General features: G+C 37.8%; 2 protein-coding genes across 3 annotated transcripts; one reads left to right on the top strand and one right to left on the bottom strand.

Moving 5' to 3' along the window:
* Positions 1–143: 143 nt before the first annotated feature.
* Positions 144–13,899, top strand: sip1 (septin interacting protein 1). The gene is made up of 12 exons (XM_028310472.1): positions 144–404; positions 834–977; positions 1,487–1,689; positions 2,138–2,257; positions 2,505–2,674; positions 3,104–3,287; positions 3,918–4,121; positions 4,499–4,716; positions 6,129–6,325; positions 7,152–7,370; positions 12,304–12,467; positions 13,480–13,899. Exons 1-12 carry the CDS (start codon positions 299–301, stop codon positions 13,873–13,875), a joined length of 2,325 nt encoding a protein of 774 aa, XP_028166273.1. The 5' UTR covers positions 144–298; the 3' UTR covers positions 13,876–13,899.
* A 2,765-nt stretch (positions 13,900–16,664) lies between these two features.
* Positions 16,665–22,541, bottom strand: LOC114357043 (mitochondrial pyruvate carrier 2). 2 transcript variants are annotated; one of them, XM_028310470.1, is made up of 4 exons: positions 22,122–22,541; positions 21,997–22,037; positions 18,761–20,204; positions 17,993–18,059 (listed from the first exon to the last, which is right to left on the bottom strand). In XM_028310470.1, the coding sequence occupies exons 1-3, from the start codon at positions 22,204–22,206 to the stop codon at positions 19,974–19,976; spliced, it is 357 nt and encodes a 118-aa protein (XP_028166271.1). In that variant the 5' UTR covers positions 22,207–22,541; the 3' UTR covers positions 17,993–18,059; positions 18,761–19,973. The 2 variants fall into 2 exon arrangements, with proteins under 2 accessions (XP_028166272.1, XP_028166271.1); XM_028310471.1 differs by lacking the exons at positions 17,993–18,059; positions 18,761–20,204 and adding an exon at positions 16,665–17,181 and having other exon boundaries at positions 22,122–22,385.
* Positions 22,542–22,632: the final 91 nt, after the last annotated feature.

The raw sequence follows: 22,632 nt of genomic DNA on the forward strand, positions 1-22,632 counted from the left end.
GATTTGCATATCGATTACTAAGGGATCGAATTTTTAGATGATATCAAGCTCTACAGGCTGTAAAGTAGCATATGGCTACACCATAACGTACTGTGTTAAAAGCTAAAACTGTCATTCTTTGACAATTTTGACATTGACATGATTGACATCTTTTTGTGCTTTGTGTTGTTTGCGTGCGTGTAGTGGTATTTATTTTTGTGTTATTTATTGATTACTTAATCTTATATGTGTACGTAGCGTACTTACGAGTTTATAATAAATTGTCCTAGCATCAAAGATAGTTTTTATAAGCTTCGCCATGTCAGACGATGAGGTTATTCGGTTCGAAATCACCGACTATGATTTGGACAACGAATTCAATCCAAATAGAAGAGGAAGAGCTAAAAAAGAGCAACAGATCTACGGTATGTATTTCCTACAAGTATTCTAATATATCATTTAACATAAAAAGTACTTATCTTCCTAAATCTCAGTCAAGATTCTCTTCCATCGCTATTTGGTGTCTGGTAGGCTCCCCTATGTTTTAGTAACGCTTGGCGTGCTATTAAATAGGCAGGAACAAATTTTACCTTTATTTACAACCTGAAGTGGTTATAAAAAGAATAAGGGCCTAGGTTTTTAGATTAAAATATTGTACCAACATGTTGCAATAAATAATTAACTATGATTATATTATGGTGCATACAACGTTGCAAAAAATCTGGTAGAACATTGTGAAATGTCTTTTTACAATTTTGACCAAGATTTTAAACCTATTTTAGTTGAAGAGAATATGGTTAAATAAAATAATTATGTTGGAAAACATGTTGTGAAGTTAATTTAATGTTTTACAGGTGTGTGGGCTAAAGATAGCGATGAAGAGGACAATGAAGACAACGTCAGGCAGAGGACCCGCAAACCCAAAGATTTCTCCGCGCCCATCGGGTTTGTGGCGGGAGGCGTGCAGCAGGCTGGCAAGAAGAAAGAGGAGAAAAAAGGTAACACACATTTAATATGAAGTTTATTAGTTTAAAAACATTAGTGAGCATACTCAAAAGATCATTCATAAAGATTGCTATTTTTCCTCTTATGGTAGAATTTTTCCTTTTTGACTATGTCTGTCATACTTGCATACCTTTTTATCTGAATCCAATCTATTTCATTGCAACATACATACATATTACATTGATCCCATAAGACTCATTTTTTACCATGTTCAAACTGGTTTGAAAACTCAACACTTCATAAGAATAAGAAAAGTCAAATGTTATCATTATGCCTTTATTCAATGTGTCTCAAATTAAAATGATTTAGAAATAATAATGCCTTGTTAACTTGCTCCTTTACTCATCTAACTCTTTTCTTTTCCTCATTCACTATTTTGAAACCTCAACACTCCATTTAAATAAAAAAAATCAGAATCGTATTATTATTCCTTTATTTATTGTACCTTTTAAAATTACTTGTGAAATAACAATTCTAATTCTTGTTACCTATTTCATTACAGAATTAGAACCATCAGACGCCTCAACTTCCCGTAAAAAGATCCCAATAGACAGTTCAGACGAAGATGAAACACCGAACCCTGATGAGAGAGACACAGCCGGTCTTAGAAGACAGGGGCAAGGCATGCGACCTGCAAACCTTGGAGGGAACATGGGCAACTGGGAGAAACACACCAAAGGCATCGGTGCCAAACTGCTGTTGCAGGTATGTGAAACATAAGCTGTGTGTTATATTTAGATGTAAACTATGCTGAAAGAAATCATTATGTTTCAAAGACTGCAACTTATTTGACTTTGACATTGGATTGTTTATGAAATGAAAGACCTATGGGCTTATTACAAAAACTTAAATGCCCGTTAAACACTTGTTTAAATTGTCATTTAGTATGGAAAATGGAGTTAAAATGTTCAATAAGGTCCCTAATCTTTTGATTCTGAGAAAATACTTATATTATTATTAGTATGTGATTGTAGAGGTACATAATAATATTAAAGGTTATTTAATCCATTATAATCCCTAGTATTTTCTGTTATTATTCTTATAAAAAAGTATAAGACAGATTTTTCTTCATAGCATTTATAAAAGAGTAAAAGTATTTATTTTAAATGCCTCTACGAATTTTCCACAATAAAATGACTTCTTATTTTAACAGATGGGTTACCAACCAGGCAAGGGTCTGGGTAAAGACCTGCAGGGCATATCAGCTCCCGTGGAGGCCACAGTCAGGAAAGGCAGAGGTGCCATTGGAGCTTATGGACCAGAAAAGGCAGCTGTGAGTATTAATTAAATTGTTTATTATTGCTGTATGTGATTTACGTAAGTTTTATTCAAAATATTTATCATGTACTTGTCTAAATTAGATGAGACTTTGATAAATAAAACATTACATAATTTTCATTATGTCCGTCCAGCAGTGGACGTCTTTCGGCTGAAACGAACGAATGTTATTACAAGAAAAAAATATACTATCATGAAATCCATTAAACTGTGTTAAAAGTTTTTTATACTTCTTCAAACAGCTTAAAGCCAAGAAAGAAGAAGAGCGCCGTTTGAAAGAGAAAGAAGAACAGGAGAAAGGGACGACAGAGAAAGCATACAACTGGAAGAAATCCCACAAAGGGCGGTACTTCTACAGGGACGCCGCTGACGTCATACAGGAGGGGAAACCAACTTTGCACACTATTGCCACGTAAGATGATTTATTCTTTTTTACTATATTGATAAAATATGAATGATGGCTATCGTTTTTGCGTTCACCAGTTGGCGCCTCCGGCGAAAAAGATTCTGCCTTTGGCGCCAACTGGGGAACAAAAATGCGACAAACAAATAGCATTAATCAACTATAAAAAAAGTTTAGTAACAATTTTTTGTACAAATTACTAATAGTCCCGATAACCTCTCGTGCTAAGCTAAATAAGCTTGTGTTAGGACCTGTTTCACCACAATAACCGGTTCGAACCCGCGTTCCTCGGACCTATCTATTGGATTGCTGACTATCCATGTTTTAAAATATGATGATACTTTTTACATATTTGTTTTTTTATTAATCAACTCTAACAAAAAAAAAACAGTTCAAAAGTGGCATTAAACTAATTTTTATTCTTTATTCCCATCACAGGAGCGAGTTATCCCGCGTGCCCGTAATCGACATGACAGGCCGCGAGACGCGCGTGCTAAGCGGTTACCACGCTTTGCGAGCCGCCGCGCCGCGCTTTGAACATGAACCTCGAAGGAAGTGCAGCAACTTTACTGCGCCGCAGTTGGCGCATAACCTGGCTCTGATGCTGGACTGCTGTGAACAGGTGACTAAAGACAATTTTAAATAACTTAAAAATAGAACTGCCTTAATAGAAATTTGTCTTTGTCTTTTGTCTAAGACGGGGATTGAACCCACGTCTTTCGCTTGCCGGTTCAAGGGTTGGTACATACATACCCAATGCGTACATACCCAACATTGATGAAACAAACTTCTTCTCATTTATAATTTTCAAATTAATTTGAGATGCAACTCTTAACGCTAAAAATTAAATAACTAAACAAATATTATTTTGAATTTATTTGAAACGCAAGACCAGTTGGCGCCTCTGTCGAACTGCTTTGATAAAGGCGCCAACTGGTCTTTTACAAACTTTGCCGACTCTTTAAAAAAAAGGAAAGGAAAAAAGAAATGGCTTAACAATACATTGGTTCAATAGTTGTGTGCTATACAATACAATTAACATAGATAGTGAGAAACGGGCGTCTATACTAAATAGATACCATTTAGTTAGATAGCATAAGCTGTTTTACAGAGAACCAGTACTTTCAATGACGTTAATTTTATTCTGTAAGTAATTAACGGATTCAATTTCAAAATTTCTTCTTATTATTCAAAAGGACTGCACACCTTGTCGTTTGAATAATTTGTATTAAAAATAATTTACTTGTTACAGGATATTATCCAAAACGCCCGCGAACTCCAATCGGCAGAAGACGAGATTGTAGTCTTAGAGCGGGATCTAGAAGAATGCGACGGGAAGTTAAAAGAGCAGGACGAAGTGATCGGCAAAGTGCAAGGGATAATAGAGAGAGTGCAAGCGCTGAACAGACCTGACGTATCGTTGGAGACTGCTCACGACGTGCTGGCTGATTTAAAGGTACTTATCTTTATTAAAAAACACTATTTTTATTAATAAAAATACTGTATGTTTTAGGTTGTGATGATATCCATATAGGTCTGTATTAATTCCCTAGGTGTCAATCGGGATCCACATTGCGACTGATTTTTCAAAGCCGTAATCTAACAAAAAAACTTTGACATTTACATGACGCCCCAGGTGGCGCCATCAACGTAAAAAATTGTGTGTGGAACCCTATTCTCATTGGATCAAAACTTTTGTGCTATATGCTACGATTCTGTACAAGTAAAAAAAAAGTATTTCGAATGGTTAAATAGAACATGCCACCAGTCGTGGACAGTTTTTTAAAATCCTTGTTAGATTTTAATTCATTCTTAACATTTTTTTTTCAACAGGACGCCTACCCAACCGAGTACGACATGTTCGGCCTCGGCACCATAGCTGGCAACCTCGTCAGTCCGCTGCTGAGTGCGCTGCTAGCGACATGGCAACCCTTAGAGAACCCTGAGGACCCTATACCGACCTTCCTGAAGTGGAAGAAACTGCTGACGGACGAAGCGTACAACAGTCTGCTGTGGCAACACTACGTGCCGCATATTAGTACTGCTGCAGAGTAAGTTATCTTTGTTTGTTTTCAAATTAAGTGGCGCAAAATATTCCTATTTCATAAGCATGTTTTAGGCTGTAATAAAATAACAAAATACCCTATCTGGGGGCACGGCAGTGCCCCCACCAAGTCGAGCAAAAAAGCGGCACGGCCGTACCATCCTTTTCTCGAAGCAATTCAGGCCATTTTCGACTGCCTGTAAATTCGTTGTGGATAAAACTAGAAAGCTGAATTTTCATTAGCTATGCAGGCATTGTAAAGACACGGTATATTTAAAATTTCATTCAATTTGAACCAGTAGTTTAAGAATTATAACGGGTCAAAGTTACTTAATTTTGTCACTCACTGACTCACTGACTGACTCACCGATCATCAAAACTCTAAGGCACTTCTAGCAGACCTAGAAGCTTCAAATTTGGAATATAAGTAGTGTTTGGTGTATGAATCAAGGAAAAACTAAAATATTTGGGGGCACGGTAGTGCAACCGCCAAGTCGAGTAAAATTTTTCAATTTCGGTCCAGTTTTCTAGATACATAACTGCTGTCTACAAAATACAAAAAGAAATGAGATCCCATCAAAAACAATACTTGTCAAAAAAACCAAGTCTCGCAACTCAGTTGTTCTACGGTAAAAAGTTGTGAGATCCATGTAATACCAAGTCCAGGCCAGGAAATCTTTAACGTTTTACATAAATATATTGACTTGGCCATCGCATGAAAACACGTGTAAATTAAATTATTTAGTGCGATGGCCAAGTCAATAATTTATGTAAAACGTTAAAGATTTCCTGGCCTGGACTTGGTATTACATGGATCTCACAACTTTTTACCGTAGAACAACTGAGTTGCGAGACTTGGTTTTTTTGACAAGTATTGTTTTTGATGGGATATACTTTTTGCGAAGTCAAAAGAAGAATTCTTGAGAGAGAGTTACCATCATATTCATATAATGTTGTTGTTGTTTGTCGAGGCTGAACGTAGAAATATTATTTATATTATTGCTTAAATGAGGATATGGATTTTGAATAAATAATCACTGTCTCAATTTGATGTGGGTGATCCTATTTGCGTTCACCAGTTGGCGCCATTGGCGAGTGACAGAACTTTGTTCGTTAGAGGCGCCAACTGGTGACTATAATTTTAATAGTCGTATCGTTAAAAGCGCTCACCACTTGGCGTCAATTTTATAGCCCTAGCAAGTAAAGCAGCAAATGATAATATGATCGTACTTATCAATGGTGCCAACTGAGAAGTGCAAGCAAATGCCTTTATTTCGTGCACATCGCGTCAGTATTACCCAGGAACAAAAGGCTTCAATACTCAAAAATCTACTGCAATAGAGGTGGTATGGTAACTGATACTAGATAAACTGCCTTAGTTACTTGGATTAAAGTTCATTATTCCATCCATTGTTCCAGAGCATGGAACCCCCGCATCCCAGGCCCGATGCTCCGAGCTTTAACCAGCTGGTCGGCAGCGTGTCCCGAATGGGTGCTGTCAGCTACGGCGTCCCGCTACATCGTCCCGAAGATATTAGCGGCGGTCCGCGCGTGGGACCCTACGGGAGACACGCAACCGCTGCACCAGTGGATACTGCCGTGGCACGATTTGGCTGGTGAGTTTTTTTCTAGATTAAATACATAAATTGTGCTATGTCTTTTGTGTATTTTTATGTTTTCTTGTTTTGTGATTTATTGTTCCAAATGTTAGTATGGTGTGTGATTGAATACCATAATCAAGTGTTTATATCTTTACTCGTCGCGTCGTCGTCTTGTCTCTATAGATTTACTTACTTTGGAGCCAGATAGCTACTTAGGTTTGGAGCTTATTGCCTGAGGTATGGGAACGGCACAGGTTGTTTTTGAGGCGTTACACTTCAGATTATGCTTCATAATATGACAATGTCACCCCTCCCATACCGCACCCATACCTCAAGCACTGATTGAGTAAGCCTAAGCGCAGACCACATATTTTTAGTTGGTCGATAGTTTAATCGGGCAGTTAATCACTATGGGCATTGGGCATGTATGGAAGTGCGCATATTACACCGCTTTGGTATCGGCCAATTCTTCATCCCAACTAATATTATAAATGCGAAAGTAACTCTGTCTGTCTGTCTGTCTGTCTGTTACGCTTTCCCGCTTAAACCTCGCAACCGATTTTGATGAAATTTGGCATAGAGATAGTTTGAGTCCCGGGAAAGAACATAGGATAGTTTTTATCCCGGTTTTTGAAACAGGGACGCGCGCGATAAAGTTTTTCTGTGACAGACAAAATTCCACGCGGGCGAAGCCGCGGGCGGAAAGCTAGTACAAAATATATATCAAAATCAGGCCCAACTATTGGCTAACTAAAAGTCTATAGATCTCTAGGCTCAATCTGCGCCTAGGCTCAAGCGCTAGAACTTTAGTTGTGACAGTAAACATTATTCCTCCATCCAGGCGAAGCCCTAGCCCGCGGCACGTATCCAGCGATCCGCTCGCGGCTCGCCACCGCGCTCGGCGCCTGGCATCCAGCCGACGCGTCCGCGCGGACCCTGCTCGCCGCCTGGCGCGCCGCCTGGGGCGGAGCCCTAACCGCCATGCTGCACCAGCACGTCGTGCCCAAGCTGGACCACTGCCTGCAGCACGCGCCGCTGGACCTACTCGGCGGCAGCAACAGTGAGTATACGAAAGTACTGTAACTGTACTGTGTGACTGTAACTGTACTGTGTCACTGTAACTGTGTCTCTGTTACTGTACTGTATTACGATAACTGTACTGGCGCACTAGTAATAACCGTAATACAGTAGTAATAGCCGCCATGCTGCACCAGCACGTCGTGCCCAAGCTGGACCACTGCCTGCAGCACGCGCCGCTGGAGTTACTCGGCGGCAGCAACAGTGAGTATACGAAAGTACTGTAACTGTACTGCATTACAGTAATTGTACTGTGTTACTGTAGCTGTACTGTGTTACTGTAAATGTACTGTGTCACTGTAACTGTACTGTGTCTCCGTTACTGTACTGTATTACTATAACTGTACTCTGTTACTGTAACAGTACTGTGTTAACCCGTATCATCCCAGTGATCCATTTTTGGATCGGTTAATTAAATATTTTTTAATTAAAGTTGCATTAACGCAGCCATTGTTTTTTCTTTATATTGGCAGCACTGACAGTTCTACCGCTCTAATCAATCGGTCAGATTTTTGTTCACGCGCGCAAATAATGCATTTTTATGAGCTTAATTTTTTTGTTTTTCGTGAAAAAATGTCTCGTCGACAAATGTAAGTATTTTATAATTTCTAATATGTTGACAGCTTTTGTTTTATCGAGTTTTTATCAAATATAGGTTCAGATACCATATAATAATGCAGTGAAATATAAACATAGGGTATTCGCATATAATTTTTACATTTTACTATACCGATCCATTTTTGGATCAGTAGGATAATATGGAGATGAGACATTCTATAAACTTATGTAATTGTTAGTAATAATTTTTCATTTATTTTGTTGTAGATTGTCGGTAAATGAGATCGTATCATATCTAGAGAAAGTCGATGATGTGTTGTCAGCGAATGTTTACATAACACCCCCAGATTATTACGACAAGAGCGATGAAGATAGCGGCGATGAGGAGTTTTCAAATATAAATCATCTATCTAGACATAAACTTTTAGCACAGGCTGAATTTAGGGCTATTGTGTCATCCTAAAACGATTTAGATGCCATAGAAGACGTTCCAAATGAGCCATTATCAGATACACCACTACAACCACCTCCACCGAAAAAGAAATGTCCTGCTTCCCGAAAATGGAAGAAAACAGATGTCCCTGAAAAGGCAGTGTCAGGTGGCTCTGACTTTTAGAACATCTTGATAGTCCGGTACAATTTTTCGATCATTTTTTTGACGCGGAAGTGTTCGAACTGATTCGCTCTGAAACTGAAAATAATGCAATTCAAAAAGGGTATCATCATTTCAAAGTTACAACTGAAGAAATAAAGCGTTGTATAGGGATTCTTCTGTATACAATAGTGTTGCAAGATATCGCATGTACCTACTGGGAGCATAGTATCGATTGCAATTTTCAAGGTGTGGCAGCTGCTATGCCTAGAAACAGATTTGAAGAACTGCCGCGATTCTTTCACGTTGCTGATAACACTAACTTGGCCCCATAGGATAAGTTCGCAAAAGTTCGTCCTTTATGGAATTTACTCAACAAATAGATGGCTATAGTATTACTCTGGTGATAGAAATCTAAGTATTGATGAGTCGATGATTCCATATTTTGGAAAACATGGAACAAAACAACATATTCATGGAAAACCCATTAGATTCGGTTATAAGAACTGGTCTCTTTGTAGGTACTCGTCTTGGATACTTGATTTATCAAGGGGCAAGCACAGGAAATACCCACCCAGAACTCGGTGTAGGTGCTTCTGTAGTTTTAGATCTTATATCTAAATTGCCACCTGGAACTTACAGCTTTTACATGGACAATTACTTTACGTCTTATACCATTGCTGGATAAAATGAAGGCATTAGGACACGATGCGACAGGAACTATAAGTGTTCCTCTGCTTTTCACTCAAAATAATGTGTAAAATATATTATTTTGATATGTATCTTACTTATAATATGTGATTTTATTGTTTAATAAAAATATACGATTATAATAATACGATTTTTTATAAAAACCTTGTATTATTTACAATCATCTTCCTAAATAATGCAAAATTAATACAGTGGCATATCTTCCTACTGTTCCATTTTTGGATCGGTACTGAAACTGAAAGACAGAAAGCTGATTATTTTTTTCTTATACATATTATTGTTCAGTAGGTTACTAACATGTAGTACTATAAATTTCGTTAAAATCGAATCAGCTTTTGGGTGCTTGGGAAGATACGGGTTAATGTAGCTGTACTGTGTTACTGTAAATGTACTGTGTCACTGTAACTGTACTGTGTCTCTGTTACTGTACTGTATTACGATAACTGTACTGGCGCGCGACTTAGCAGCACTAGTAATAACCGTAATACAGTAGTAATAGCCGCCATGCTGCACCAGCACGTCGTGCCCAAGCTGGACCACTGCCTGCAGCACGCGCCGCTGGACCTGCTCGGCGGCAGCAACAGTGAGTATACGAAAGTACTGTAACTGTACTGTGTGACTGTAACTATACTGTATTACTGTAACAGTACTGTGTTACGGGACTATTCCCACCTCTCGTTCCCACCGCTGCAACTCGTGTATGGCCAGGATCTACAGCTTGACCACCAATAAAAACTCAACCTCAAGTTTGTCCCGGGAGAAAATCAGAAGAACACAGGGGGAGTTCGAAGTTAAGGTTCGACTGCCCTCCATTGCGAAGCGGATGACACAAATGATGACGTACGCGCGGACCCTGCTCGCCGCCTGGCGCGCAGCCTGGGGCGGAGCCCTAACCGCCATGCTGCACCAGCACGTTGTGCCCAAGCTGGACCACTGCCTGCAGCACGCGCCGCTGGACCTGCTCGGCGGTAGCAACAGTGAGTGTACACGGGTGTTACTTCGATAGTGAGTGTAGTGGAAGTTTATAAATGGAAAGAGTGGACTGTATGAAATTAATTATCTATTCGGTATAAATTTACAAGGTTATCGAGACCGTTTTATGCAAAATCGTTGAAGAGAGTGCGTCAGGATCGTCTTCTTAGATGTTCTCGTTCGTTCGCCGAACGCTCGCCGCTCCCTCCGGTCACGCCGCCCGCGGGCAATGTCCGTAAGTAGACAACGGGTGTACTGTAACTGTGTCACTGTAACTGTACTGTATTACTGTAACAGTACTGTAACTGTACTGTGTCACTGTAACTGTACTGTGTCACTGTTCCTGTACTGTGTAACTGTAACTGTACTGTGTCTCTGTTACTGTACTGTATTACTATAACTGTACTGGCGCGCGACTTAGCAGCACTAGTAATAACCGTAATACAGTAGTAATAGCCGCTATGCTGCACCAGCACGTCGTGCCCAAGCTGGACCACTGCCTGCAGCACGCGCCGCTTGACCTGCTGGGCGGCAGCAATAGTGAGTATATTTATTTATTTAAACTTTTATGCCAAAATAAATTTGTACATAAGGCGAAATTAATGCACTAAAGCATTCTCAGTATACACATGTGTATTGTAACTGTACTGTGTTAATGTAACTGTACTGTATTACTGTAACAGTACTGTGTCACTGTAATTGTACTGTGTCACTGTAACTGTACTGTGTCTCTGTTACTGTACCGTATTACGATAACTGTACTGGCGCGCGACTTAGCAGCACTAGTAATAACCGTAATACAGTAGTAATAGCCGCCATGCTGCACCCGCACGGCGTGCCCGAGCTGGACCGCTACCTGCAGCACGCGCCGCTGGACCTGCTCGGCGGCAGCAACAGTGAGTATACGGAAGTACTGTAACTGTACTGTATTACTGTAACTGTACTGTACGGTACTCGGCGGCAGCAACAGTAAGTGTACACCCCGCCCGCAGCTAAAGCCTGGTCCGTGAGCACGTAGAATCCCGTCCAATGACCCCAAGCTACCCATCCTTATCGCTCGCGCGTAATTATGTTGCTATCGTGCTCGCACACTCACTGCGGGTGCCAGACGTACAGTCGCGACAGCAATAAAATTACGCGCGAGCGATAAGGATGGGTAGCTTGGGGTCATTGGACAAAATTCTACGTGCTCACGGACCGAGCTTTAGCAGCGGTGAGCCGCCATGCTGCACCAGCACGTCGTGCCCAAGCTGGACCACTGCCTGCAGCACGCGCCGCTCCAGCTGCTCGGCGGCAGCAACAGTGAGTATACGAAAGTACTGTAACTGTACTGTGTGACTGTTCCTGTACTGTATGACTGTACCTGTACTGTGTCACTGTAACAGCACTGTATTACGATAACTGTACTGTATTGGGATGCCCGGGCTGACACGGGCTATGCTAGGGCAGGACTGGGGCAACACTAGACGGAGCAATCTTTTACCATTTTCTAATAAAGTAATTTCTCACTAAATAACCATCATCTGGACCCTGATAATAGTATTTTCTCCAAAATGCTCCTGTCAAGGTTTGAGGTTTTTTTAATATAATATTTTACAAAATTGTTTTCACGAGTTGGCGCCACTTGTAAGTTTAAGTTCCTGTCGAATGTGGTTTAGACAATGGCGCCAACCGGTGAGCGCTCAAGCTGTAGGAAGACTTGCATTTGCACTAACCAGATTTACAAAACTGCTTTCACCAGTTGGCGCCATCCTATCACTCGTCAGTGGTAAGCGCAATTAAAAAACCCAATTATGCCAAGTTTCCAATACATAACCTTTTCGTCTTGTCCCCAGCGGCCTGGCTGTGGTGCGTGGACTGGCTGGAGTTACTAAGAGCGCCAACTAGTGAGCGCAATTAGGAAACCCTTAGTTAATTATATCTAGTTTCCAATACATAACCTTTTCGTCTTGTCCGCAGCGGCCTGGCTATGGTGCGTGGACTGGCTGGAGTTGCTAGGGGCGCCAACTAGTGAGCGCAATTAGGAAGCCCTTAATTAATTATACCAAGTTTCTAATACAAAACCTTTTTATTTCGTCCCCAGCGGCCTGGCTATGGTGCGTGGACTGGCTGGAGTTACTAGGGGCGCCAACTGTGGCGGCCATAGCGTCGCGCGCGCTATTACCGCGCTGGCTCGCCGCGTTGGCTGCCTGGCTGAATACCAACCCGCCTCACGCTACCGTGCTCACCTCGTATACTGATTTTAAGGTGAGTATTTCACTTATCTGCCCACGTTAACTTATTTAAAAATGTTTTAGTAGTAGAATGTGTTTCTTTAATTGGCTAATGTTCTAATACTATCTTCCTGCACATTTATGTACAATTAAATGCTGTTGAAACATTGTTAAACAAATAAAATAAAATCATCTCAGCCATAGGACATCCACTGCTGAACATAGGCCTCCCCAATGCTTTCCATGTTGCCCGGTTGGTAGCGGCCTGCGTTCAGCGCCTTCCTGATACCATTATGATGTCGTCGGTCCACCTTATGGGTGGACGTCTCACGCTGCGTTTTCCAATACGCTCGGCCGTCAGTTCTGCGTACTATGTGCCCTGCACAATGGGGATGTTGCCTGGGTTAAAAAGCAAGAGTTTTAATTAGTCCGTCAGTTAACTTATAAAAAAATACTCTACACGTATTTTTCACTTTTTCAAACTAATGAAAATTTAAAGAGATAAAGCGCCCCAAAGTTCATAAGAAGAGGCCCGTGACGTCAACGCTTGCTTAAAAATGCCGCACGTTGTGACGTCGTGCGCAACTTCAACGCACCATAACTATGTAATTATTTGTTAGATTGACAAATAAAAATATATGTGTCCAATATTTTTTGATATTAAACATTACGGACTAAAAAAAATTTTTTAGGCAACTAGCCTATTGCCATTGCTACTTCAGCTTGCTAATCCGTCGGGCTATGTCAGCGACTTTAGTTCGTTTACAGAGTCATATATCACGTGACTAATCTGATATCTTTCCTAACATTGCAACTCAGGATTGCAGAGTAGTATCGAAATATAATATCGATTTCGTAGATCATTATGTCGGATAGAATATCTTTACCAAAGCATGTGACCTAGTGTCTGTAGCGGCCATACAATACAGCGCGCGTTATCTCAGACGAACGAAACCTAATTTTACCATATCCAGCGTCCCAGTTATTTTGTGTTTAATTCCTGTTCTAATTTAGGCTAAATTCTAACTCAATTTTATTTCACACAGAAAATGTTCCCCGAGGAAGTCCTAAAAGAACCAGCGGTGCGTGACGCGTTCCGAAAAGCACTGGACATGTTGAACCGAAGCACTGACATAGACTCCGTCGAACCGCCGCCCCCGCCGCGTTTCACCTCAGAACCGAAAGAAACTTCCAGAATCGCCGACGTTCTGGCCTCAACCACCCAGCAGAAAAGCTTCTCGGAGCTTCTAGAAGCGAGGTGCTTAGAACGGGGAGTGACGTTGGTCCCCATAGCTGGAAAGTCCAGGGAAGGCAGGCCGCTGTATAGGGTAGGGAATATGCAGTGCTATGTGATCAGAAACGTTGTTATGTACTCGGCAGATAACGGGCGGACTTTCGGCCCGATTAGTATGGATAGATTGTTAAGTTTAGCTGAGGATTGATGAATAAATATAATTTAGAAAAACTTGACTTTTATTATTTTCAATTATGAGCTAGCTAGTGTGATAAGATCTATGGTAACATAATGAAGATTTAAAAATATTCTAGTTTTTATGTCCACTCGGTCGCCAGTTGGCGCCCCTGACGAGAAAGGTTAGGTATGTCATTCGATAGTGGCGCCAACTGGTGAACACTTATAATAGTATACAACCACACTACTGTAGCACGGTATAACTAACTGTAGAGTTAAGAGATTAGGTGAATTCCATTTACGATCTTTGATACTGGGTATAGCGTTATTTTACCATCTAAAAAAAGAAATGGGTATCTAAAATTATAAATGAAATGAATAAATACAACTGCAACGATAAATTTATTAAAACAAGGGAAAAAAACGATTAAACCAGCTAAGACTACACTACTTTACTACATTAGCATGCAATCTACGTATATTACATTACGTATTTCGAGTTAGGTACTTTGTTACTGTTAGTTACATTTAAAAATACTATGGCATAACATAAATGGCATTATATTTTGCATTTGGCAAGAAACATTTGATTAAAATCTTAATAATTATTGAACACTTTATATTTGGAATTCATTTGAACAAACAATATAGCTTCTAAAGCCCGGTCTCCGAGCACGTAGAATGTTGTCCAATGACCCCAAGCTACCCATCCTTATCGCTCGCACGTAATTATATTGCTGTCGCGACTGTGCGACGGGCGCCCGCAGTGAGTGTGCGAACGCAACAGCAACATAATTACGCGCGAGCGATAAGGATGGGTAGCTTGGGGTCATTGGACAACATTCTACGTGCTCGGCGACCAGACTATACCATTAAGTTTTTGTTCTATTTCTGTTAATAAGTCACTTGACTTTCCCCCACCCAGGTACAAAATAGCAGTAATTAATTATTATAGTTCTAATAAGTTAGAGGTAGTTAGTACAATACTACATTGACTGATTAAAATACTATTGATTTATTTAAGGTACAAGTAGCAGCGGTCAAAAAACCGCATTGACTCAATACTTATTTTGTACAAAGCTAAGTAACTGATTTACATACCAAATTGTGTTAGTGACTATTACTAACTACTGAGTCTACATTATTATACTTTGTACAGTTTCTACAGGGTCTATTGCAAATAAAGTATAGGGAGGTACAAACGACGGCACATCCAATTAAACTGTGACATCTAAGTAGTTGTAATACGTACGATATTGCAGCGATATTAGTACTTACTTAAAGCTTAAAGTAAGTAGGTATAGATAGATTGATGTGCCGGCGACTGTACGATGAAGCCTACCAATGAATGTAATACCCTTCATTTGATTTTGTTCACTGGGATGAACATTCAATTGAAAAAAATAATATGCCGAGTGCATACGTCTTAATTTCTGGTAAGTTTTTTTTTTCACTAGATAATTTACTTAAGTTTTGGTAGAAAAATATTTTTATGTGCTAGTCACAGTTTGAAAGTGTTAATTTTAGCCAAAATGCCGGCCATAGCGAAGACCAGGCTTTAGTGTCAAGATGTTTATTCAAGTTTTACATGTTTTTTATTATAATTGAGTAATGACAGTGGTTTTAACGTATTGCATAGTGTTCATGCTTAATAACTTGATTGATTTACAATGCTCATTTAATAAATAAGCCATGTTATACCAGGTCAAAGTCGAGTGTTCATCCCAGTGAACATTGCCAAATTACTAATAATCTTTGATTGTTCATCCCAGTGAACGTTGTCAAATAGGCTATGAAACGTTTATTTTTGCTTAATTTTATTTCAGTGGACTAATTTCTTTATTTAGAGTATTTTTTTATTTTGTTTGGGATGTTGGCAGCTTAATACTGTATATTGCATGATATGTAATATCAGAATAATGTTTTGTTACTGGTAAAAGTGGACATAATTGTTTTCTAAATTTTCATGCAAAAAATTACATATTTTAATTTAGCGGTTGTTTGTAGATTCAAAGTTTGTAGTTCCAAGGAATATTTTTGATTAAAATAATTTTTACTTTTTTATTTAAACCCTGAAGAATATATTTTATAAATGTGGGAGCTGTTTTTTATTATTTAGTGCGACTTGTCCACTTTTAAGTTACATGAACAAAAAATTATGATTTTTTTCTTTAAAAACATTAAACATTGTTTTACCTCAACGATCACACAAAATTGTATGGTAATAGTTACTTTCTTACTATTTTGTGCACCAAAAAGGGTTTAATAATATAAATTTTACTTCTTATATGAATAATTGTTTTAATTTAATGCCGCTACCCTAAATTGGCAATGTTCACCCCAATGAACAGTTAAAATTCTCCATATATTTGGCAGTGTTCATCGGGATGAACATTGTTTTTTTTCTATTTGGTGAAGTTCCGATTTTTTATATATTTTTTTCTGACCTATAAATAACCCTAAGAACATAAATCCGACGATGTATTTTTATTTTTTGATAAATAATGAGTCTGCCAAATTAAGGGTTAATTAGTATTGCACGCTCAAGTCTTCGGCGTGTATTTATTATTTATAAGTACAGATCAATGAATACCATGCTTTTGAATGTGGAGTAGGTAGGTTCATACAATAGGTGCATATACTACAATCTTTCCATCCCACTATAGGTTTAAGCTACATGTTATTTACTAGGTTGGAATTGGAATTAATTTACTTACATTCCTTCAGGTTGAAATAATCCGGGCATACCTACGATGCATAAAGTGGTAACTAGGTAAACTTATCTGTACAAATGAACCTACCTGAAATATTTTTTTTTGTATCTCTATTTAATATTAGGTTCAAGATAATCTTGGCAACTAAAACATTCTAATTCGAAGATTCCATTTTTCCTCAAACAAACCTCGTTTTTCTAAACCCCGTATTCTTAGTGCTCAAGTAGGTAAATACAAATAAATCACCTTGAACGAGGAGATAGCGTAAGCGAATTATTATCTTATCAAGTTGTAAAGTGAGCTGAGTTTTCTTCAGACTTTGTTTAAAGATCTTTGGCTTGCGCTAAATCTGTCTCAAGCTGAAATATCTTATAAATTGACTAAGACGAGGTTTCAATTTAAAAAGTCTTAAGACCATGCTGGAACCGATACGCCCTCATGCACTGGATAGCGTTAGCAACACCTAGCGAGAAGTTGCAGAGTGAGAGCGAATAGTTGATGGGCCTGATGACGAGGCAGTAGCGGGTCCAAATCAGGCCTGTGGCTGCGAGGGTCGCGGACTGAGACGTCGACACCTTATCTAATGGCCGACGGAAGTCGTCTATGGACGTCAAGACTAGGGCCTGGAAAATCAAAATGGTGGAGGACTTGGAGGCGATGATTGAAAAAAAAACAGATAAGTTTGTCAGATTCTACTCTCATATTTACATATTGTGCTAGTTGTTAACAAAAACTCTTAAAAGGAACCTATTACCTACAATGTTGCTTAGCTTTTTACGTCCTAGGAATCGAACCCAAAACGTTGGAGCAGTGTCTTAACCCTATGCGAAATCACGGAGACAAGAACAATTAGTGAAAGAGACGAGAGAATTGTTTAATAAACAATATTTAATATCGTTTTAAAAAAAAAGTGTTAATGACATTTATATTTTTTCGTAAAAACTAATTCCTTTATGAATAAAGTCAAATTTTGCATACCTACCTGCTTGCCATCCAATACACCCAATCCATGTTTGGTTTAGTAAAATTATAGTTAGTTGAATGGTATGAGTTAAGAATTCAATAGGAATTTTGAAATAAGTATTAGGCTATTCTTTACTTTGCTTACTGTAGGCACTTACTTAAGAGTAATAATCTAATTTTAATATTAAATAATTTAATTTATTTGTAGAATATTTAATGAATGAAAAACAAGATTCCTATTGGTATTTTGATAGGAATTAAAACGATTTATGACAGAAGTGAAAAGATTAACAGATTCACATTAAAACCGAGTTAGAAAAACGTCACTAATTAGTAGAAACCCAAAATGATTTAGTTAAAAAAAGCAATGAACAAGGAAGTCTTAGAAGAAACGAGGAAGAAATAAGAGAATAATGTCATTAAATAATAAATATATTTTGCACTTGTAAAAGGTATTACAAAAATAAACAATATTTTTACAAAATATATATTTTAATGTGTCATTTGATTTACAAAGGTATGTTTTGTATACCCGCATGTTACTAGAGATGGGTAGTGGGTAAAAACCCATTTCACCCGATTGGGTTAAAACTGGGTGATTTGGGTAAAAACCCGGTTTTTACCCATTATCACCCATTCTGGTGGGTGAAAACAAAAATAGCGTTTTTTTTAAGTGAGAAGTGGAATTTGTTGCTAAGGGGGCGTTCTAGTGTTACGTAATGCAATCTGGGGGGAGAGGAGGTCTTGAAAAACGTTACAATGCGTTACAGTGGCGGAAGGGCGGTTCGATTTCAAGTTTTTAAGTAGAAGTACTTTGTAGTTGGTGTTGTTATTTGTAACTTTATACCGTAATGTCATCAAAGAGAGCCCCCCCCCCTCCATGTCCTTGCCATGATCACAAATTATTGTGTTCCTACTAAATTTCTTCTAAATTGGTTCAACGATTCTTGAAATAACACCATTTTATAAAATAATTGGTCACATCATCATAACGTGATCAATTTTACGATTTTGCCACGATATAAATGCATATTGGTGTTAAATTTGACTTATTACTTATTAATCAATAAACTTAAATGAGAAAAATTCAATAAAAATAAAGAAAAGATACTAATTGAAATAATTATAAAATTATTTGTTTTCACCCGGTGTAAACACCCACGGGTGGAATGAAACGGGTTTTTATTGGGTTTTTACCCTCATGAGGGTTTTTACCCGGGTGGAAACCCATCTCTACATGTTACTAGAATTACCTACACTGTTTTTATATTTATATACGATGCAAGAAAAGAAAAAATATGAGAATATAGACAGAAGGCTGAATTCAGGGCCAATTTTAAACAGTTAAGTACCTATACTTATTAAAACTCGGCCTGTGTAATTAAGATTTAACATTACATTGATACATTCATGTTTTTCTTTCCGGCAATGTATAAAATTAGGCCTCAATTTAAAATAACTTTTTTTCTAGGTCTTTAGTTTTTAGACCAAATAAAGTTTCCAACCCTTAGAAAAATCTCTTAATAGAATTCTTTTCTTGCATCGGGCACAAACTATCATCATAAACTTGATGTCCTTACGTATCATATCACAATAGCATGGAACAACCACTTACACCTTAATTTAGAGCACCGAATAAATTAAATAACTTCTTAGAATTTAGAAAAGCCGTGATAAATACGATTTTATAAATTAGCTCTACCTACTTTTACTATATTAAACCCAGGTTGATGAGGCTGATTGAAGAGACGGGGTATTTGTTTTTAAAACAAGATAACTAAATGTTACTGTTTTATAATTCCCCCTTTTAGTGTAATACAATATAAGTAGAGCGAATACCTATCTATTTATCACGTTACTTTTAGCAAAAACGTTAACAATTTGAGTCTCAAATTTAATACTACGTAATTTAGTCCGAAATATGTTTCGATAGATTAGCATTAATCAATAATGGGCCTGCGCGATATAATTCGCGCAATATTGGACGAATGACGCTATAATCATTAACTCTATCTAAACAATTTTTCTTAGTTTTCGTTAATATACTAACGAAATATAGTTCACAAATTGTTAAATTCAAGGTTTCCGAAAAAATTGTGCCCAAAGAAATCTCCTATCGAAAAACAGTACAAGTTGGTATTACGCTAAAACCACATTTTTATAAAAGTGTGCTACTTGAGCGCGTGTATAAGTGGTTTGTATTCTAAAAATAAATAAGACACTTACTTTAAATACCCATTGAGATTGATTTTCTAGCCTACACAATATTTAACAAAATTGTCTATCCCCTTTATAATCTAAGTGTAGTGCTGGCTACATACGATTTTGGTGCTATTATAAATATATTTCAATGCCTTATAACAAATTTTGGCACTATACCTAACCATTTTGCGCTAAATTCTTAACAATCAACAGATAATAAGCGAACAGCAACCAAAATCGTATGATAGCTTTAGGCTTGTTTATTTTTCAGAGACTGCTGGTGTTTGAATGCCCTACCTATCTGGTATAAATTGGTTATAGCTACGAACACATTGACCGCAAACAAACTGTAGTTCTTTGGGATGATTACAAGGGAGTACCGGGACCAGACGAGTCCGGTGGCTGCTAGGGACGCGGACTGGGGTATGGACAAAGTCTCGACAGGCCGATTCAAGTCACCCAACCCAGCTATCACCAAACCCTGAAAGTGTTAAGATGATGAATGAGAAACACACCTGGTGACCAGCCCCTTATTAATAAAAACATATGAAACCACTTTGGCTCACATTTATACTTTTAACATCTCATGGGCATCTAATCACTGCTAGAGATGAATGGGGATAAAATCAGTGGCGTAGCGTGGCTTTTCGCCGCCCGGGGCCGTCCGGAAATCCGCCGCCCTTTATTTTAATTATAAATATTTTAAAGTTTAAATATTATTGAATGGACTTCAGGTACACTATTCACCTTATTTGTTGAAAGTCAAAATAAACTACCACGCACTGCTTCAGAAGGAAAATACATTAAAGAGAAGCAATTGCTGGAAACCCACAGGAAGTTTGATTTTCTTAAATAGCTCAGCTTTATTATGTAACACTAGGTGTATAACAATAAACAATAATATCAAGTATTAAAGTATTTATTTGTCAATTGAGAGTAAATATTATCTTAAATTATATATGTATAGTGCTCATTGAACTTAGAACGAATAACATATGACTGTGCTTAATATTATTAAGGGTTGTACCCTAGCTAACCAGCGCCACCATATTTTTTCTTGATTACTTTTGTTATAGACCGAAATTAAAAAAGTGGTTTGAAAAATGTATAATATGTATCGAAGCTATTTTTTAAAATAATTTGTTTGAATTCATTAGATATTTGCAGCAAGTTACATATTTAATTACTGCTAAAAGTTACCATTTTAGCTAATTTTGAATTTCGAACTTGCAGAATATAATAAATACACGGTTTTAAAAGTAGCTTAGATATGGCTTTAACTATTTACAAACCACTTTTTTATTTCGGTTACAAGAGAAATCACGAAAGATTATCTGTGGCGCAAGTTTTAGAGGGGTAAGTAAGCTCCTTAAATATTTTTGTTACTATTACTTAAAAAAGTAGATTAAAAATGTACTCTTCGTGCTTTTTTCAAAGCAAAATCTTTTACACAATCGTCGATATCAAATTGTATCTTATTTTCAATTGCCAGTATAGCTAGATTTGTTAGTCTCAACGTAGACATAGTCGACCTTTTTTTTCTTGTTCATGCAATGTTTTTTTTCTTATCCGCCGCCCCCTTTCATATGCCGCCCGGGGCCATGGCCCCCCCTGCCCCCCCCAAGCTACGCCACTGGATAAAATAGAAGCTAGTGGTGTGTTTTTATGAATAAGGGGTATTAGAGTACATCAAAGGAGGGAAAATGTAACAATAACAAATGATGTTATAGGATTGTTTTTTTTTATGAAGGGAGAATGTAACACAAAATTAATTTTAGTTATCTATTTAGTTTGTGTCAAGTAAAATATCTGGATACAATAAAAATTGTTTTATAATTGATGCATAACATAAAGAGGTTTTAAATTAAATATTTTCCCTAGTTTGATATGATATTATGATGATGATTAAAAACATTCACAATCAATGATATCCATACAACCAAATAATGTTATGCATGATCAGTATCAGTTAAGTTTTTGAATGTTTGAAATTTTTTTATCTTCTTTTTTCAGAGCATCAGAAAATCCAAACATGCTCGTTCAAATTATTTATATTGGAAACTAAGCCCATACAAAATTTTGATGCATTTAATTTCAGATGCACATGCATAATTAATTTATATTCTTGGTCACGACAAAACGTGTTCTATATTATGATGTATTTAAATAAGAATTAATTGTGGCAGCAGCCGTTACTGTTTGTTGCCCTTAGCAAGGTCCCGGGGTAATAATAGCCTGACCTTGAAGATATCCGCATTGCAAATGTTACTTACCCATTTGAAGGCAGGGGCCCAGAAGAATATGGTTTTCGGACCTGGAATACATAGTGAATAGGTAGTTTAAGGTAGTATGATCTATTTATGGACATTAAGTTAAAGTAATTGCGTCTTAAATTTACCAGCTTCATGCTCCCATAGCGGACGTAGTTTGGAGGGGACGAATCTGTCGGCAGCTGTGACGGCTAATTTGTACACTTTCGACATTTTGCTGGATGAAAGCTTGTGGAACTGGACACTGGAGGGTTATGTAAGAGTGGAACTACTAATTTAGGTTCTTCAAATAATAAGAATTTACATCTCCACTCGAATCGGCCGTGACGAGACTGGTTGATTTGATAAGCGATTGATAAGGAAAATGACGTGTGAACTTGACGGCTGACATTGACAAGTATGGGACGGGGGTCTATTCTGCCCACACATCTTATAACGATAACGGTATTTATACATACGACAAAATTTGCAATTATTTATTTGTTAAAAAAATCAACAAACAAAAACTAGAAAGAAAAACATACTTTTTACTCATCTTTAGCAGCATATGCAGCACGTGTTTTGCCCTACAAAATCAGCAAAAACATTCAAACATTTTTGTAGGCAATTTTATTGATTGTTGAGATGTTTACCCGATAG

Source organism: Ostrinia furnacalis, unplaced genomic scaffold (genome assembly GCF_004193835.3).
Source record: "Ostrinia furnacalis isolate ACB-3 unplaced genomic scaffold, ASM419383v2 OfSCF3022, whole genome shotgun sequence".
Classification (NCBI taxonomy): Eukaryota; Metazoa; Arthropoda; class Insecta; order Lepidoptera; family Crambidae; genus Ostrinia; species Ostrinia furnacalis.

Coding starts and splice junctions, on each gene's coding strand:
- sip1 (XM_028310472.1), top strand. CDS start 299: ATGTCAGACGATGAGGTTATTCGGTTCGAAATCACCGACTATGATTTG. Junction 978..1,486: donor GAAGAAAGAGGAGAAAAAAG/GTAACACACATT, acceptor ATTTCATTACAG/AATTAGAACCATCAGACGCC. Junction 2,675..3,103: donor ACTTTGCACACTATTGCCAC/GTAAGATGATTT, acceptor TTCCCATCACAG/GAGCGAGTTATCCCGCGTGC.
- LOC114357043 (XM_028310470.1), bottom strand. CDS start 22,206: ATGTCGAAAGTGTACAAATTAGCCGTCACAGCTGCCGACAGATTCGTC. Junction 22,038..22,121: donor GCTATGGGAGCATGAAGCTG/GTAAATTTAAGA, acceptor TATGTATTCCAG/GTCCGAAAACCATATTCTTC. Junction 20,205..21,996: donor GGGCCCCTGCCTTCAAATGG/GTAAGTAACATT, acceptor TAACACTTTCAG/GGTTTGGTGATAGCTGGGTT.